Here is an 18,139-nt window from a genome sequence, read left to right on the forward strand (position 1 = left end):
CTAGAACATTTTAAGCGCTTACTCTAATAATACTTCCCCTGCTGATCTGTTTTGGAGACTGGACATTCTGCATTTGCTTTCTGCTTGGTTTATAAATAGACCCTGAAATCCACTGTAGGGAAGGGAGGATTGTTAGTTCCCGGGTCTCATGCCAATCTAAGTGAGAAGTTGGCTCTTCGTCCTGGGTTGGGTGACGGCCTTGCGATAGAAGCTCCAAGCTGGGTTGGGTTTCTGCCTCAACTTCATTGGCCAAATGGGGTCAGATGAACACAACCGTCAGGCCCAAGGAGGAGGGAGACGTGTGAGTGAAAGAGCAGTTGGAAAGAAAGGCCTTGACCCAGCAAAGACAGTGACCAGCCACAGGGAAAAACTCAAGGTCTCCATTAGATCTGCCACACAAAAGTCCTTGAGTTTCCAGAATGATTCCCAGGTGGAGAATTGCTCAACAGGTGGCTCAGGCAAGGAATTTTGCTGCAGCAGCAGCTGGCCATGGAGAAGGATCTAGTGGTAAGTGAACTTAGTAACTACTATTTAGTAGACTACTACTGTTATGTTAACTCCAACAATACCTGGGAATAACAGAATCAAGGAAGAAGAATGGGGTGGGGAGATAAACTAGAGAGATCTGATATTTAAAGATACCTTGATACCTGGCTGGAGGTTGAATTTCCCACAAACATCAATCAAAATGAGATTTGTTTGTTACTGTACTTGTGTTGTGCCATGATGTACAACATAATAGTAATAGAAAAATTATGTACCTCTTGGGAACACCTCCCTGTTTCATCAGTGCTTTTCATTTAAGGAGAAACAATATACACTTCTAAAGTAATGCTGAAAAATCCTTCATTTTCCTTAGAATTGGTCCATTATGTCCCATAAGAGATTGTCATCTGCTTCCCAAACTGGTTCCCCTCTCTTCTGCCACCGTATTACTTAAGCAGAGGTCACTGCCTTTTATTTCATTTAAATGTATTTTAAGATTTAAAGGAGAAAATATATGACTACATAAAAGAAAAATGAAGAAAACATGTCTGTCTATTAATAAACGAGCTGCAATCCTGCTATATAAAATAATTATGTTGATAGGTGCCGATAACAATATTTCTAGTGAAATACATTTTAACTATCTAATCTTTGGGCCTTTTTAAGATTAGCTGGAATGCAGCATTGATGACTTTTGTCTAGCATTTGTCTTCTGAGAAAGCATTTTGGCTTTCAATGTATTGTCCCACAAAATCAGTGGGAGGGGGGTATAACAGGTGCGACCTTGAAAATATCCTTTGCTGGTTTCCTCAGAATCAAAAATGTTAGTGACTTGAAATTATGCTAGAAGGCTGTTAACATAATAGAATAACAGAATAACAGAGTTGGAGGGGACCTTGTAGGTTATCTAGTCCAACTTAGCAATAGCAATAGCAATAGCAGATTTTTATATACCGCTTCATAGGGCTTTCAGCCCTCTCTAAGCGGTTTACAGAGTCAGCATATTGCCCCCAACAACAATCCGGGTCCTCATTTTACCCACCTCGGAAGGATGGAAGGCTGAGTCAACCCTGAGCCAGTGAGATTTGAACCGCTGAACTGCTGATCTAGCAGTCAGCCTGCAGTGCTGCATTTAACCACTGCGCCACCTTGGCTCTACTTAAGTAGGGGACGCCACACCAGTGATGGCTAAGCTAACCTTTTTGCCACCGTGTGCCAAAAGCAGGGGGAGTGGAGGTTGGTCATGCGCGGGTGTGCCCACTCCCATAATTCTATGTGCGTGACTCCCCCCAACGCATGCATGCGCAACCCCGCCTTCCTCCCGCTTTTGGCATGCAATGGACCCATTTTTCGCCCTTCCCAGGCTTTCTAGAAGCCCAGGGAGGGCGAAAACAGCCTCCCCCCAACCCCCAAGTCCCTCCAGAGGATTCCATGAAGCCTCTGGAGGGTGAAAAACGGCCCAATGTGCAAACTGGAAGTCCATTTCCGAAAAACGACCAAAAATGAAGGCTGAAGTCAGCTGGCCAGTGCGTGCATGCATGCTGGGCCTGAGAGAGCAATGCCTCTGCATGCCACCTGTGGCGTGCATGCCATAGGTTTGCCATCACGGCCCTAGACCATTTCTGACAGATGGCAGTCCAGTCCATTGGTTGATTTTTTCACTGTCAAAAATTTTCTCATTTCTAGGTTGAATCTCTCCTTGATCAGTTTCCATGCATTGTTTCCTTGTCTGTCCTTTAGGTGCTTTATTAAATACCTTGACCTTGGTCCTTCTCTTCACTAGACTAGTCATGCCCAATTCCTGTAACTGTTCTTCATATGTTTTAGCCTCCTGTCTCTTAATCATCCTGGTTGCTCTTCTCTGCACTTTTTCTAGAGTCCCAACATCTTTTTATAGTGTGGTGTCCAAAACTGGGTGCAGTATTCTAGGTATGGTCTTACTAGGACTTTATAGAGTGGTATTAGGACCACACTTGAACTCGATTGTATCCCTCTGTTAATAATGTAATTTAGGATTGCATTGGCTATTTTGGCTGCCTCCTCATTCTGTTACCTCAAATTTAATTAACTGCCCATTAAGACTCCTCTGTTAACCAGAGAAAGCCCAGATCCTATTTTTTAATGCAACTTAACACCCATCTAGCGTCCTCTGCCCTTCAGCCTTGGTTATTTTGTCTTTCCCTTTTGCATATCAGCTAGGTTATGGAAGATTTTGAGCTTTGTGGTGGCACTTCCTTCAGTAGGCATCTGCTGGCTGAATGTGCAGCTGAAAAAGAGAGATCACCCCCATGAACGTCCTGAGTTCATTCCATATCCCCACCTGAGGATTCGGACAAAGGTAAAAAAAATGTAGCAGGAGAGGGAATTGAAGTGTTTAGGCCTTCTAACTGTATTTGTGAAGGGCTTCTTCCTTCTGAAGCTAATAGCACAGTCAAGAGTAGATCTTCTCCCATAATGATCCAGTCCTCTAAAATTAGGATGATGACAATCTTTTGGCCCTAAAGCTTCATCTTCTGAAGCTCTGCTCAAAAGGGACACTAATTTTTTATAGTATTAACCAGTGATGAAATCTAAATTCTCCCCCGCCACTGGTTCTGTGGGCGTGACTTGGTGGGGAGGTCATGTGCCTGGGTGGGTGTGGCCAAATTTTTCACTTTTTAAAGCATTTTTTTCCTGCCAATTTGCCCAAACCGGCAGGAAAAAAGTGCTTTAAAAAGTGAGGGAAAAAAGCTTTCGGTGATCGTGCGGATCAGCTGTGAGCTGCGCAATCATTAGAAACTTTTTAAAAAACTTTTTAAAGCATTTTTTCCTGCCAGTTCACCAAAACTGACAGGAAAAAAATGTTTTAAAAAGCAGAGGAAAAGTTTCCAACGATCGTGCAGCTCATAGCTGAGCCGTGTGATCCTTGGAAGCTTTTTTTTTTAAACTACCGGTTCACAGAACCAAGGACAATCATTCCTACCGGTTCGGTCGAACTGGGCTGAACTGGGAGGATTTCACCCCTGGTATTAACTGAATAGCCCTTTGATTTTTCTGGGTGAGCTGAATTTTTATATACAGGTAATTCTTGATTTACGGTTGCAATTGAGCCCAGGATTTCCACTGATAAACAAAGCAGTAGATAAGTGAGTTTCGCCCCATTTAACCATATTTTTTTGCCACAGTTGTTAAGTGAATCATGTGGTCATTAAGCAAATCTGGCTTCCCTCATTGACTTTGCTTTTCGGAAGCCAGTTGGGAAGGTTGGAAATGGTGGTCACATGACCCCAGGACAGTGCAACTGTCATAAATACATGCCAGGTGCCACGCACCAGAATTTTGATCTTGTGACCATGGGGATGCTGCAACGGTCATAAGTGTGAAAAACCGATCATAAGTCACTTTTTTCAGTGCTATGGTGACTTCGAATGGTCACTGGCTGTAATTCTAGGATTACCGGTATTTAGTTGCTTGCTATGTTGTGATGGGTTTTCAGTTGAGGTACTGATATTTAAGCAATTGTTGATAAGGGGAAATAACTATATTAAGATCCAGAGGCAAGTGCAAATTGGTGGATTTGTGGTACAATGTCCATGAGGGATTATAAAGAAAAATCAAGATGGCGGCCATGGCCCACAATTGAAGCCACACCCCCTTGTAGAATATTCATCACATGCATGGCATGCATTAAAAAGGGGTGTGGCTCCCATCATGGCTTCCATCTTACCTTTTCTGACCTCCTCTCCATGGTCTATCCTGATGTGCCTTCCCAGAGAGTTTTCTTTCTGTATTCCCTTTTTCTCTTATTTATTTTAGGCTTATCCATGGGGTGATGGAAATCACTCTTTCTTCCACAATCCCCACACCAACCCACTACCCACCGGCTATGAAGACGTGGGCAGCCATCACTGAGACCCTCTTAACTTCTTCTTCTGCTTACTGGCTTCCTCTCTCTCTCTTAGTGAGGAGAAAGAGTTATGACTGTTCAACACTTCTTTGAGACAGGTGTCTGTCTGTCAATAAAACGCATTTCACTGAACATAGCGTATTCATGTTATTTCAAAGGGGTTTGTGGATAGTGCTACCAAATGGCCAGATTCCCAAAGAACACTTATCCAGGTTCTGCTCAAGGAGATGCAAAATCCCTAATTGCTACTGAAAACTTCGGGCCATTTCCCTTCTGTTTCCATATTCTACAAAGCCCAATTTTACTTAATTCATTTGACTATGAAGGAAGATAAGATAAGGTGACTAACATGAGGGAGGCAAAGTGAGATTTGCTCATTGTTTTGTCCAGGGGTGGGATTCAAAAATCTTAGCAACTGGTTCTCTGCCTGGTTTGCTGGGTAGGCTTGGCCATTGTGGGCAGCCTCCTGCACCACAGTGGTGTGTGTGTGTTTTCACCCTCCCCAGGCTCTACAGATTTTCCTCAAATCTCCAGGAGAGCAAAAAGGGCCTCCCCCGGGCTCCGGAGGCTCTCCGGAGGTCCTCAGGAGGCTGGAAATGGGCTGTTTCCGGACTTCTGGGGCTTCTGTGAGGCCCATTTTTTACCTTCCCAGGCTCTGGAGGCTTTCTTCGAGCCTCCAGGAAGATGAAAATGGTTTCCCCTGGGCTCCGGAGACCCTCCAGAGGCTGGAAATGGGCTGATTTCCTGACTTCCAGGAGGCCCATTTAATTTTTCACCCTCCCAGAAGCTCCGCGTGGGCCCTGCCCTTGCCTGACATCCAAAACGGGCCACATGGAAACTCCTGGGAGGAAAGGGGAGGATGGTTGGGGCCAACCAGTCTTTACAATTACCAGTTCGAATCAGATATAAAATTGGCATCCAGTTCACCTGAACCGGTCTGAACCGTCTGAATCCCATCCCTGGTCCTTTCCCAGAGTGAGGGGGGGAGGGGAAGCAGAGGTGTCACTTGCACCAATGAACACAGGCTTTTGACTGCCTGTGCAGTTTCTCCTTTCTAGTATAAGTTTGATTTTGCTCTTCATCAAGATCAAGGGATCAGAACCTAATCCACAATTGTTTATTTGTTTATTTATGAAATGTATATGCCCAATCATTGAGCGGAAACAGGCTTATTTTCTCCCAAAACACATGCTTACAAAGGAATGTGACCAGTAATATAGTATTTCATTCATTAATTTGTATGTTTTTCATCCACTGAGAACCTGCAGCTGGGTGATGCTTCTTAATATGACCATAAATATCAAAATAGGCGTGTTTACTAGCATGATTTATCCTTCTATTAAATCTCCTTATATATATATATACTGGAAGTTGTGTCATGGCAACTGGATTTGTTGTTGTTGGTTTGAAATGTTTCACTGCTTGTCCAAGTAGTTTCTTTGGTCTAAGCAAGTTGATTAGGCCAGTGCCACCCTCCATCCCCAACCTGTTGGGCACCAGGGACCAGTTCCATGGAGAGAGGTTTTTCCGTGGACCAGAGGGAGTATGGTTTCATGTGCTGCCAGCATCCTGGCGATAAGGCTTTGCTTGTTCACGTGGACCAATTTCTGGCATGCCACGGACTGGTGCTGGTCCCAGGGTTTTGGGACCCCTGGGTTAGGGGAACCTCATAGATTAGGGGTGTCAAACCCAATTTCATTGAGGACTGCATCAGGGTTGTGCTTGACCTTGGGGAGGATGGGGGGGGGTCATGGGCAGGGTGATCATGGACAGTTTGACATCACTCATGTTGGGGGTACCTGTGGTGGCTCCAGCAGAAATCCATTGTCTCCAGCAGAGGAAGGCGAGACCAGGAAGAGCGCCAAACGATGCCTCCTCCAGCCCACCTCCGTGCTCCACTTTTGCTGGCAGAGGCCAGTCCTTCACTATTTCCAGGGCAGCCCTGTGGGCCAGATCTAAGCACCCCACGGGCCAGATCAGCCCACAGGCTTTGAGTTTGACACCCTTGCCATAGATGTTCTCCAGGGAGGTTTCATTTTCTCACCTCATCTGGATAGGTTTGTTGGGTGAGTAGGCAGAGAGTTGCTGGCAAGTAGATGTCATAGGTCCTAAATCCTTTACCTTAAAACATAGATGGGGTTGCCCTAACCAATTTGCTGAGACTACAGCAAACATTTTGAACCAACAAGAAAACAACTCCCTTTGCTCAGATTCAATTTCAAAACAACTCTACCTGGAATTACTGGTAGTCTTCATCGACATGCTCCTTAAGTACAGGTAGTCTTCGACTTACAACCACAATCTGTTGCTAAGTGAGACAGTTCTTAGGTGAATTTTGCCCCATTTTATGACCTTAAGTGAGTCACTGCAGTTGTTATTTTAGTAACACAGTTATTAAGTGAATCTGACTTCCCTATTGATTTGGTTTGTCAGAAGGTCCGAAAAAGTGCATGTATTGCAACCATCATAAATATGAGTTGCCAAGTTTCTGGATTTCTGATCATGTAAATATGGGGATACTACAATGGTCGTGAGTGTGAAAATTTTTGTGTCACTTTTTTCGGTGCCACTGATTATCCTTTGGTAGCCCCAATGGTGCTTTTTCAAAAGGCAGCTCGACTTTCTTCATTTTTGCTTGAAGACTTTTCGCTTCTCATCCAAGGTATTTGATTGATTTGATTTGATTTGATTGTATTTCTATGCCGCCCTATTCCCAGAGGGACTCAGGGCGGCTCTCAAACCAAGTCGGGGGGGGGGGGGGGGTACAAACAGGAAAAAAGAAAGACAACGGACAACACAACACCACAATTTTAAAAACAATCAACAGCCACACCATTCGAGCGGGGACAGGAACTCATCAGCCCCAGGCCTGTCGGAACAGCCAGGTTTTTAAGGCTTTGCGGAAAGCCTGGAGGGTGGGGAGGGTCCGAATCTCCACGGAGAGCTCATTCCAGAGGGCCGGAGCAGCCACAGAGAAGGCCCTCCTCCGGGTGGTCGCCAGTCGGCATTGGCCAGTGGATGGAATTCGGAGGAGGCCTAATCTGTGGGATCTAATCGGTCTGTTGGAGGTAATTGGCAGCAGGCGGTCTCTCAAGGTAGGTTCCTCCTCGCTCTGTGTTCACACTCTGTTGAACAATTAATGTCTTCTCCTCTCCTCTTTTCTCCTTCCTCCCTCCCTTTCCTCTCTGATTTCTATCCTATTCTATTCCAATCCATTCCTTTATTCTATTCTATTCTATTTTATTCTATTCCATATTTTCTATTCTATTCTACTTAATTTCTGGTTCATTAGGAACTGAAGTAGCCTCTTGGATGAGAAGTGAAACGTCTTCAAGCAAAACCAAAGGAAGTCCAGTTGTATTTTGAAAAAGCACATTTGGGACAACCATGACCTGGATGATTGAGAATCTCCATAGACATTTATCCTTTGGTAGCATCAGAAGGGGTGCTGGTTTCTGGTGGACTTTCAGCCACCTCATTATCTGCTGCCTCTATCATCTGCTTGTACTGTCTTTTGAAGAATCCAAGCTGGAAGGAAAAAAGAAAAGAAAATTCTATTGAGCATTGAGCAATAATGGTTGCAAATTAGATAGATACCCAGTCTGAAAAGGTGTCCAATCTAGAGGAATCCACAAACCAATTGGTTCATTGCCAAAGGTGCTTTTCCAAATGGCAACTGGACTTCCTTAGTTTTTTTTTCCTTGAAAACATTTTTTTTACGGATTAACAGAGTTGGAAGGGACCTTGTAAATCATCTAGTTCAATCCTCTGCCCAATCAGGAGACCCTACACCATTTTTGACAGATGGCAGCCCAGACTCTTCTTGAAAGCTTCCAACGATGAAGCTCCCACAACTTCAGAAGGCAATTTCTGTTCCATTGGTTGATTGTTCACACTGTCAGAATTTTTTTCCTTATTTCTAGGTTGAATCTCTTCTTGATCAGTTTCCATCCATTATTCATTCTCTAGCTTTCAGGTGTTTTGGAAAATAGCTTGACTCCCTTCTCCCTGGTTTGGTTTGGTTTTATTCAACTTGTATGCCGCCCTATTCCCGAGGGACTCAGGGCGGCTAACAAAACCGAAAGGGAAGGGAAACATTACAAAGGAAAGAAAAACAAGACAAACTACAATACAAAACCAATTTAAAAAGACTCAACAAGTACGCCAGTTCGAGCGGGGATGGAACTCAGCAGCCCCAGGCCTGCTGGAACAGCCAGGTCTTAACGGCTTTATGGAAAGCCTGGAGGGTGGTGAGGGTCCGAATCTCCATGGGGAGATCGTTCCAGAGGGCCGGAGCAGCCACAAAGAAGACCCTCCTCCGGGTAGTTGACAGCCGGCATTGGCCAGCAGATGGAATTCGGAGGAGGCCTAGTCTGTGGGATCTAATGGGTCTTTGGGAGGTAATCGGCAGGAGGCAGTCTCTCAAGTACCCAGGTCCAATGCCATGTAGGGCTTTATAAGTGACGACTAGCACCTTGAAGCATATCCGGAGACCAATAGGCAGCCAGTGCAGCTCGCGGAGGATAGGTGTAACGTGGGTGTACCGAGGCACACCCACAATCGCTCGCGCGGCTGCATTCTGGACAAGCTGAAGTCTCCGAACACTCTTCAAGGGCTGCTCCATGTAGAGCGCATTGTAGTAGTCCAGTCTTGAGGTCACAAGGGCATGAGTGACTGTTGTGAGTGCCTCCTGGTTCAGGTAGAGACGCAATTGGTGCACCAGGCGGACCTGGGCAAATGCCCCCCTGGTCACAGCCGGCAAATGGTGATCTAAAGTCAGCTGTAGGTCCAGGAGGACTCCCAAATTGCGAACCCTGTCTGAGGGGTGTATAATTTCACCCCCCAGCCTGAGAGTTGGAATACATGGCCAATTATTGGGAGGGAAAAACACAAGCCACTCAGTCCTGTCAGGATTGAGAGCAAGTTTGTTAACCCCCGGCCCTCTGGAACGAGCTCCCTGTTGAGATCCGGATCCTTACTACCCTCCCGGCCTTCCGCAAAGCCACCAAGTCCTGGCTGTTCCAGCAGGCTGGGGGGAGCTGAGAAGCATCTACCTCCACAGAAATTGTGAATGTTGGTTTTGTTTTTAATATGTTGTCTTTGTCTCGTTCCCCCCTTTCCCTTGTCTTTTGTGAGCCGCCCGGAGTCCTCTGGGAGTGGGCGGCATACAAGACAAACAAACAAACAAACAAACAAACAAACAAATAAATAAATAAATAAATAAATAAATAAATAAATCCAGATCCTGACAGCCTCCAGGCACTGACACATCCCGTCAACCGCTTCACTGAGCTGGCAAGGGGCGGACAGATACAACTGTGTATTGTCTGCGTACTGATGATATTTTATCCCATGCCGCCGAATGATCTCACCCAGCGGCTTCATGTAGATGTTAAACAGGAGGGGGGACAGGACCGAACCCTGCGGCACCCCATACTTAAGGGGCCTAGGGGTCTACCTCTGCCCTCCAACCAACACCGACTGCGACCTGTCCAAGAGGTAGAAGGAGAACCACCGAAGAACGGTGCCTCCTACTCCCACGTCTCGCAACTGTCGCAGAAGGATACCATGGTCGATGGTATCAAAGGCCGCTGAGAGGTCAAGGAGCACTAGGACGGAGGCATGGCCCCCGTCTCTGGCTCTCCAGAGATCATTGGTCAGTGCGACCAAAGCAGTTTCCGTGCTGTAGCCAGGCCTGAATCCAGACTGAAAGGAATCTAGATAATCGGTTTTTTCCAAGGACCGCCGGAGCTGAGAGGCCACCACTTTCTCAACAACCTTCCCAACAAAGGGGAGGTTGGAGACTAGACGATAGTTATTTAAGATGGCTGGATCCAAAGACGGCTTCTTCAGTAGGGGTCTCACCACCGCCGCCTTTAGAGGGGGGGGGAAAGAACCCCTCCCAAAGAGAGGCGGTAACTATCGCCTGGATCCAGCTGCGTGTCACCTCCCTACTGTTCACGACCAGCCAGGAGGGACACGGGCTCAGTACACATGTGGAGGCACTCACTGCTCCGATGGCCTTGTCCACTTCCTCAGGAGTAACAGACTGAAAGTCAATCCAAAGATGCCGTTCAAGACCCTCCCCTGGTACCTCGGCTGGCTCTGCGCAATTGGAGTCCAGATTTGTCCGAAGCCGAGCAACTTTATCCACGAGAAATTGGACAAACTCCTCAGCCCTGCCTTGTAAAGGATTGCCCGCATCCCTCCCTTTCAGAAGGGAGCGGGTTATCCTGAACAAGGCGGCTGGGTGCGACTCAGCAAATGCAATCAAAGCGGCAATATATGCATTTTTTGAAGTCCTAATTGCCAGAAGGTAGACTCTGATGCATGTTTTTAACAGTGCTCGGTCTGACTCGGACTTACTGGATCTCCAGCGGTGCTCTAGGCATCTCTTTTGGCGCTTCATCTCCCGGAGTTCCTCAGTAAACCAAGAAGCCTCCTGGATCCACTGCCTCGGATAGGCCATAAAGGCGCAATCCGGTTGAGGGCCTCTTCCGCCGCCGAGTTCCAAGCCACGACCAAGGCCTCAGCCGGACTGTGGACGAGGGTATCAGGGATAACACCAAGTGCCGTCTGAAAGCCCAAGGGGTCGATAAGGCACCTGGGGTGGAACCACCTAATCGGTTCCTCCTCCCTACAGTGGGGGATTGGCCTCCAAAAGTCAAGCCTCAGTAGGCAGTGGTCCGACCATGACAGGGGCAAGATCTCGATACCCCTCAAACCAAGATCACAACTCCACTGCTCCGAGAGAAATACGAGGTTGAGCGTGTGACCCACTGAGTGAGTCAGGCCCCGAATTACTTGGGTCAAGCCCATGGCTGTCATGGAAGCCATGAACTCCTGCGCTCCATCAGAATGCTCGCCGAGCGAAGGCAGATTAAAATCCCCCAGCACCATAAGCCTGGGAAACTCAACCGCCAGCTCGGCTACTGACTCAAGGAGCGAGGGGAGAGCTGTTGCAACACTGTTGGGAGGCAGGTATGTTAACAACAAGCCCACTTGACCCCCAGGGTCCAGCTTCACCAGTAAGGACTCACACCTGACAAGCTCCGGAGCAGGGGTCCTACGAGGAACTAGAGACCTTCGGATAACAATGGTCACTCCCCCACCCCTTCTTTGAGGTCGCGGCTGATGAAGCACCTGAAAGCCCTCTGGGCACATCTCAGTGAGGGGGACTCCTCCCTCCGGGCCCAGCCAGGTTTCAGTAATACATGCCAGGTCTGCCCCCTCGTCCAAAATTAAGTCCCAGATGAGGGGAGCCTTGTGAACCACAGACCTGGCATTTAGCAACAACAGCCTGAGACCAGGGCCCTGACTACTCACGCCATCTGGCCTTGGAGTGGGACTAATAGGGGCAGAAGGAGGGATCTCTGTGACATAGCGAACCCTTCTTCCCCGGTAATGGCTAGCCCTAAAGTCCCCGCCATACCTGCCCCTCCCAGTTAGGACTGTAATGCTCTGGACCACTCCCGTGTCCATGGGCCCTCCCCCCTCCCCCAAAGCCGCCGTATTCCCTGGCAGGCCCTTCGAATCATACATTCTAAGGATGGGGCAGCCCCTCAAATATTGGAATGCTATCATGTCCCCCCCTGGTCCTTCTCTTCACTAGACAAGCCATGCCCAGTTCCTGCATCCATTCATTGCATGTTTTATCCTCCAGTCCCTTATTCATCTTAGTTGCTCTTCTCTGCACTTTTTCTAGAGTCTCAGCATCTTTTTTATAGTGTGGTGACCAAAACTGGATGCAATATTCTAGGTGTGGTCCTACTAAGCTATACCTAACTTGATCTTGATTAAATTCCTATGTTAATGCAATTTAGGATTGCATTGGTTTTTTTGGCTGCCTCCTCATACTGGCTCATACTTAATTGATTTTCCACTAAGACTCCAAGATCCCTCTCATAGTCGGTCTTATTAAGCCTGTTTTCACCCAGTCTACGTGTGTCATTTTGGTTTTTCTTGCCTAAGTGTAAGACTTTACTTTTCTCTACATTGAATTTCAATTTGTTAGATAGGGCCCAGTATTCAAGTCTGTAAAGATCCATCGGGATCTTGAGCCTATCTTCTAGGGTGTTGGCTCTTCCTGCCAGGTTTTGCTTGTCATCCAAGAAGCTTCTTCAGTTCTGACAGAATGGTGTGGAATGGAAGGATTGAGGGGAAGGTTTCTTTTCCCAGCTTGTAGGTTGGTTTCTGAATATTTCGTTACCAGGCTAGATAACATCTTCAGCAGAGTTTAGGGGGTGTCAATGTTCTTCTAACACCATAAAATAAATAAATCCTTCCATTCCCCACCACCATTCAGTCGAACTGAAGAAACTTCTTGTAGGAGAAGCAAAATGTTTTGAATGGGGGGAAATCAAGGAAGTCCATTTTTTTTTCCTTTTGGAAAGCACATTTGTTTCAACTATGACTTAGATGATTGAGAACCTCCATAGTCAAGTGGTTTACTATAAGACTGAAGGATGGACAATAATGGAAATCACTTAATTAGTAGATTTTTTTCCCCTCTGTTTCAGACACCTCCCCTCCTTGGTTTTAGCAAAACCACTTTCGGTTAGAAAAAGCAATAACTTAATATGTTGTCCCATAATATAAAGGTTAATGGGAATGACCTTAGGAGATAGGGAGAAAAGTTAAGATGCTGCCTATGCAACAGTTGGATAAGAGATGATATAGCTTGTAGTTGTATAAGGACAAAGGAAGAACTCAGTACTCCCTATCTTCTCAGCCTGCAAAAACAGACAGTGGGAGATTTGTCCCCAAACTTGCAATCTTCTGCCAATGTAGTCTTACAATAAAGTAGAATTATTTCATCGGCTCATGTTTCCTGTCTCATCTACCAGGGAAGGCTGATACATAACTAGGATGGAAGCTCCTGTTGTGGATCTTACCAGAAACTTATAGTAAAGAAAATATATATTTGATTATTCATGTAATAACTGCAGATAGAATTGTATTTGCACAAAGCTGGAAAAGTGAAGAGATTCCTACAGAGGAGAATATGGTAGGGAAAATATCAGAATGTGCAGAAATGAATAGATTAACACTGGCAATTAAAGAGAAAGAACAAACTAGTTATTATGCCATATGGAAAACATTTTATCGATGGTTAGAGAATAAATATAAAAATTAAAATAAAAGTAGATGAGTAAAATATAGAAAATAGTTAATAGAGTTAAACGAATTAAGAAGAGGATGTCAAGTATCAGATATTTAATGTGTTGGTATTAAGCTAAGAATTGATTAAATAATGAATATGATTTTAAATGTTAACTGTTATTGCACAACACACTGTTTAATGAAAGATAGATTATTTGCACTAAAATTAAATTTAAAAAATTGGAAAAAAAAACTAGGATGGAAGCTGACTATTAAAATGTTCATTGTAGGCCATTTTCTCTCTCAAGACTTACCTTATACAGACCTGCAATAATCAAAACAAGGAGTACCAGACCACCCACAGAGCTGCCAATAATGATGGGCAGGTAGTTGTAGGGCTCCAGGAACTCCACAATGGTCGCTGCCTAGAGGAGGGGAAGGATTGGATCATACAAGGGAAGAGCCAGAATTCTTTCATCACAGCTCCGTACCCACCAACGTGTATCTTCCAAGGGAGCCAGAAGTTCTGATTACAATCTTTACTGCAGTTATACCACTGGTGGGTTCTGGCTAGTACGGCTTGGTACAGCCGTACCCATAGTAGCCAGAAGCAGATGACAGCGTACAGGTGTACGGTGGCCAGTTTGGCCCACTTGCCCGCCCGTGTCCTATATCTGTTTTTAAAGCAACTGGCCAATTACGCATGCGCGCACAGCGTGTGACACCTGCGTGACCACCGACAAGCAGCTGGGTGTCGCAGGGGCAGTGGAGTGTGCATGCATGCGGAGCGCGTGTGCACAAACAGGATGCCCAACCTCGTGAGCAGCGTATCAGTAGTGACGGGGAAAGGAACCCACCACTGAGTTATACCTTGAAGGAGAGGAATCATTACCTGGACCCACACGAATCCTTCTTTCTGCTTGTATTTGCTCTCGTCATAGGAAACTTGGGCGGAGCTTCCTAAAGTCACCTTCTTCTGCTGGGTCTGAAAGAAGACATGGATAACCTCAGTGGTGGTGAAGCTGGTTGCTTGAAAGGTTGCACCAAGGGAAGGAAGCATAAGAGTTACAGGTAGTCCTTGACTTCCAACCATCACTGAGCCCAGTGAATCTGGCTTCCCTGTTAATGCTGCTGGTCAGACTGTTGAAAAAAGGGATCACGTGACTCTGGGACACTGCCACTGTCATAAATAAGAGCAGTGGTGGCTTCCTACCGGTTTGGACTGATTCGGTCAAACTGGCAGTGGTTTGGCGGCCTGGGTCACTAGAAGTGGCAGCACCCAGCGCCTGCTACACACGCCCAAACTAGTTCTCCAGTTAGGTGCCGCCATCTTGTTTTTTATTTCTGTGCATGCGCAGAACAATTTTTATTGCACTGCGCATGCGCGAACAGCACACATCAAATCCGTGCATGCACATGCGCCCACGAGCAAACTAGCAGTAGTGCCTGCTGGAACCCATCCCTGAATATGAGTCAGTTGCCAAGTGTCTGAATTTGGATCACATGACCATGGGGATCGTGCAATAGTCATAGATGTAAAAGAAATGGTCATCACTCACTTTTCTCAGTGCTGTTGTAACTTTGAACAGTCATTAAACAAACTGTTGTAAGTTGAGGACTATTTGTACTGGTGTTCATGGAAATGTTATTCGTGGACACAGACATGCCAGTGGCCATTGGCCTATCTTCATTGCCAAATCCCACCCAGCAACAAAATATACATGAAAGAATCTTATGAATTATCATTTTTTGAAAGTGATAATAACTGTGGGACAGCTTTCACCGTTGTATATCACAGAGCTATTCCATATGCAGGGGCTTTTGGCCTGAAATCAGCATTATGCTCCTACCCTAAAATCAGGGTTGGGCTGCTGGGGGTTCGCAAGGGTTCGGAGGAACCTCTAACTAAGATTCTGTGCAGTTCAGAGAATCCCCAAATCCCACTCGTGGCTGGCCCCGCCCCACCCACTCCTCCCCTCCCAGAAGTCCCCATGTGGCCCGTTTTGGATGCAGGTAAATGCAGGGCCCGTACGGAGGCTTGGGGAGGGTGAAAAATGGGTCTACCGGACGTTCAGGAAGGGCCAGAGGGCCTTTGGAGCCTGGGGAGGCTGCTTTTGCCCTCCCAGAGGCTCGCGGAAAGCCTCTGGAGCCTGGGGAGGGAAACACACACACCCCACCATGGTGCAGAAAGCCGACTAGGCCATGCCCACCATGGCCATGCCCACCCAGCAACCGGGCAGAGAACTCTTTTCTAAAATTTTTGAAGCCCACCCCTGCTTAAAATGTAAATGCTTTTCTATATGCGTGATGGAGTATTATTATTATACCACAAAAGGCATTTTCCTGTCCTGCTTTTTAACCCAATAAAGTCTCAGCAGATGCCTCCATACCTGTGAAAGCCACTTTAAGCCAATGTTCCCCTTGATCATGAACTCAATAGGTTGATGGCGCTCCAAGGATGAAACATTGCAAGTGATTGTTTTACAGGTGGCTACAGAGCAGTTCTGGAAGACACAGAAGAACATTGTCAAGTCTGATTGTAGGAATGTTGAGACTGTGTACAGATTTCTCGTGACCATATGGGCAGCCCATGAGGTTACCCCAGGACTGCTTTAACACATGGGCCTGATGGGCACTTGCCCGTGGGCCCCATGAGCATAGGGGACCCCAACCTAATCTGTGTATGTTAACCCTTCAAAGCACCTTGTATCATATAAATACAGCAACATATTTATTACATTCAACTGCATTTTTAAATTAACTATTTTTCAGAGTATAAGACGCTCCGGAGTATAAGACACACCTTAGTTTCTGGGGAGGAAAATAAGAAGAAAAAAAATTCTGCCTCTGCCTACCAGCATCCATGATATTCAGCTGAAACATGGTAACAAGGTCAGCCAATGAATAGGCATACAACTAAGTCAGCCAGAGGGTTATTTGGACTCTGAAATTTGCTGTGTGAGCAAGAAGGAGACAGGAAGGAGCCTGGCTTAGCCGAGAACTGAAAGTGAAACTGCTTGTGTTTTACTGCTACCTTTTGGTAATGTATTGTATATTATTATTATTTTGAATCCTGCTGAATCTGTTACTGTGCTTTCTGAATGTGATTGCTGCTGCAAACTCTAACCAGCCAGGTGAACGTCAGCACTTATTGCAGCCAGATTCAGCACAGCTGATTGGCCGGTGGATCGGACAGCCGGAATACCTCCAATCAGCTGTTTCAGGCTGCAGGGATTGCCACAGACCATCACTATGTCTATGCCTCACATTTTTGGCCTATGGTGTGTGTGTGGGGGCTTCATTCAGTGTATGACACACCCAAATTTTCACCCTCTTTTGGGAGGAGAAAAGGTGCATCTTATACTCCAAAAAATACGGTAATACTAACATGCAAATGTATGTTTAATTTTATCAATCATTTACATTTTCTATTCCTGTGAGTAGTTGTCGTAGAGTCTGCAGTACGCTGTTTTGCCCGGGGGCCCATAATGCTGTTAAAACGGCCTGTACTCACCAAAACAGGTTGCTTTCTTAGTTGCTTCACAAACTCCTTGGATCCTGGAGTAATTGTTTCAGGCGCACAAATGATCTGGGGGAACTGATGGACGAAAGAAAGGAACAATCTGAAAGTCGGTAGGAATTTTAAGTGCCCTACTTCTGAGCTTGAAGAATAAGTCACAGGAGACCTTTAATCTTACATTGTTTATCTTTTCAACACTGAACCCTTTAAAGCTGCGGTAATTTTCCCAAGGAGCTACATGAGAAACTGGAACCGTTATGAAGGGCTGAACCAATAGGCTGAACTTAATTCTGCTCAGTATTAATTTGATCACTTTATAAAAAGAGGCGGGTTATACCGTGTTTCCCCAAAAATAAGACAGGGTCTTGTTTTCTTTTGATCCCTGAAATAAGCATTTGGCCTTATTTTTGGGGAGGTCTTATTATTTTTGAGGTGCAGGAGGTGGCGAGCCTGGTCACCTCATGGCTGCTGCTGTGTTGCAATAGTTTCAAGGAGGGCTTATTTTAGCACATGCACTCAAAAGCCCGATTGGGTTTATTATCCGGGGAAGTCTTATTTTCAGGAAACAGGTTATGGTTTTGATTAGGCGCAACAAATTTACATTTGATTTCTAATTTCCAATTGACCTCATGCAGGCCGGACAGGGACATCCAAAGGACTGGATGTGATCCAAGGGCTGTAAATGCCCAGGTCTTAGTTAAGTGGGGATATTGAATCAATGTATAGAGTGCATCCAGTAGGTATTTTATATGTCTCTTAATTACACTGAGAATTAATGAAGGGAGGGAACAAAAAGCCTTGCTTTTAAAGTATCTCTCCTATTTTGATGGTAAGTTAAGATTTCTGAAGAACAATTCTCTTCTGGGAGCAGAATAATCAACCAGCTAATTTATTGATTTATTTCCAGGAATGGCCATTTGGGTACTGCTGGGGAGCTGGCAAGGGTTGACTAGGTCCATGATGGCAAATCTATGCCACGCATGCCAGAGGTGGCACCCAGAGCCCTCTCTGTAGGCATGTGTGCAATCACTAGCTGCTCTTCTGGCTTCCGGCATGTGAATGCATGCTGGACAGCTGGTCCTCGTGCGTGCCGGAGCGCCGGAAACCCAAAGACCAGTTAGCCAGTGTACATGCGTACCAGCCAC

At 46.0% G+C, this 18,139-nt stretch overlaps 2 protein-coding genes across 2 annotated transcripts in view; one reads left to right on the plus strand and one right to left on the minus strand.

The window, feature by feature from the left end:
• Nucleotides 1–286: 286 nt before the first annotated feature.
• On the plus strand, nucleotides 287–4,503 carry LOC116522892 (cytochrome c oxidase subunit 6A, mitochondrial). The gene is made up of 3 exons (XM_032237986.1): nucleotides 287–507; nucleotides 2,682–2,824; nucleotides 4,282–4,503. Exons 1-3 carry the CDS (start codon nucleotides 420–422, stop codon nucleotides 4,375–4,377), a joined length of 327 nt encoding a protein of 108 aa, XP_032093877.1. The 5' UTR covers nucleotides 287–419; the 3' UTR covers nucleotides 4,378–4,503.
• Nucleotides 4,504–7,625: 3,122 nt separating this feature from the next.
• Nucleotides 7,626–18,139, minus strand: part of LOC116520423 (integrin alpha-D-like) — a 53,820-nt gene continuing 43,306 nt past the window's right edge. Inside the window, exons 26-30 of the mRNA XM_032234614.1 lie at nucleotides 16,989–17,072; nucleotides 15,865–15,978; nucleotides 14,367–14,459; nucleotides 13,789–13,899; nucleotides 7,626–7,900 (exon numbers count right to left, since the gene is read on the minus strand). Of these exons, the coding sequence (XP_032090505.1) occupies nucleotides 7,793–7,900; nucleotides 13,789–13,899; nucleotides 14,367–14,459; nucleotides 15,865–15,978; nucleotides 16,989–17,072 (510 nt within the window). The 3' untranslated portion in view covers nucleotides 7,626–7,792. The remainder of the gene's footprint in view (nucleotides 7,901–13,788; nucleotides 13,900–14,366; nucleotides 14,460–15,864; nucleotides 15,979–16,988; nucleotides 17,073–18,139) is intronic.

This window comes from Thamnophis elegans, chromosome Z, assembly GCF_009769535.1.
Source record: "Thamnophis elegans isolate rThaEle1 chromosome Z, rThaEle1.pri, whole genome shotgun sequence".
NCBI classification, from domain to species: domain Eukaryota; kingdom Metazoa; phylum Chordata; class Lepidosauria; order Squamata; family Colubridae; genus Thamnophis; species Thamnophis elegans.

What these genes read in the sequence shown, in the direction of transcription:
- LOC116522892 (XM_032237986.1), top strand. Translation starts at nt 420, where the DNA reads ATGATTCCCAGGTGGAGAATTGCTCAACAGGTGGCTCAGGCAAGGAAT. An exon ending in CCATGGAGAAGGATCTAGTG is followed by an intron (nt 508 to 2,681) that starts GTAAGTGAACTT and finishes TTTGCATATCAG; the next exon opens with CTAGGTTATGGAAGATTTTG. An exon ending in ACCTGAGGATTCGGACAAAG is followed by an intron (nt 2,825 to 4,281) that starts GTAAAAAAAATG and finishes TATTTATTTTAG; the next exon opens with GCTTATCCATGGGGTGATGG.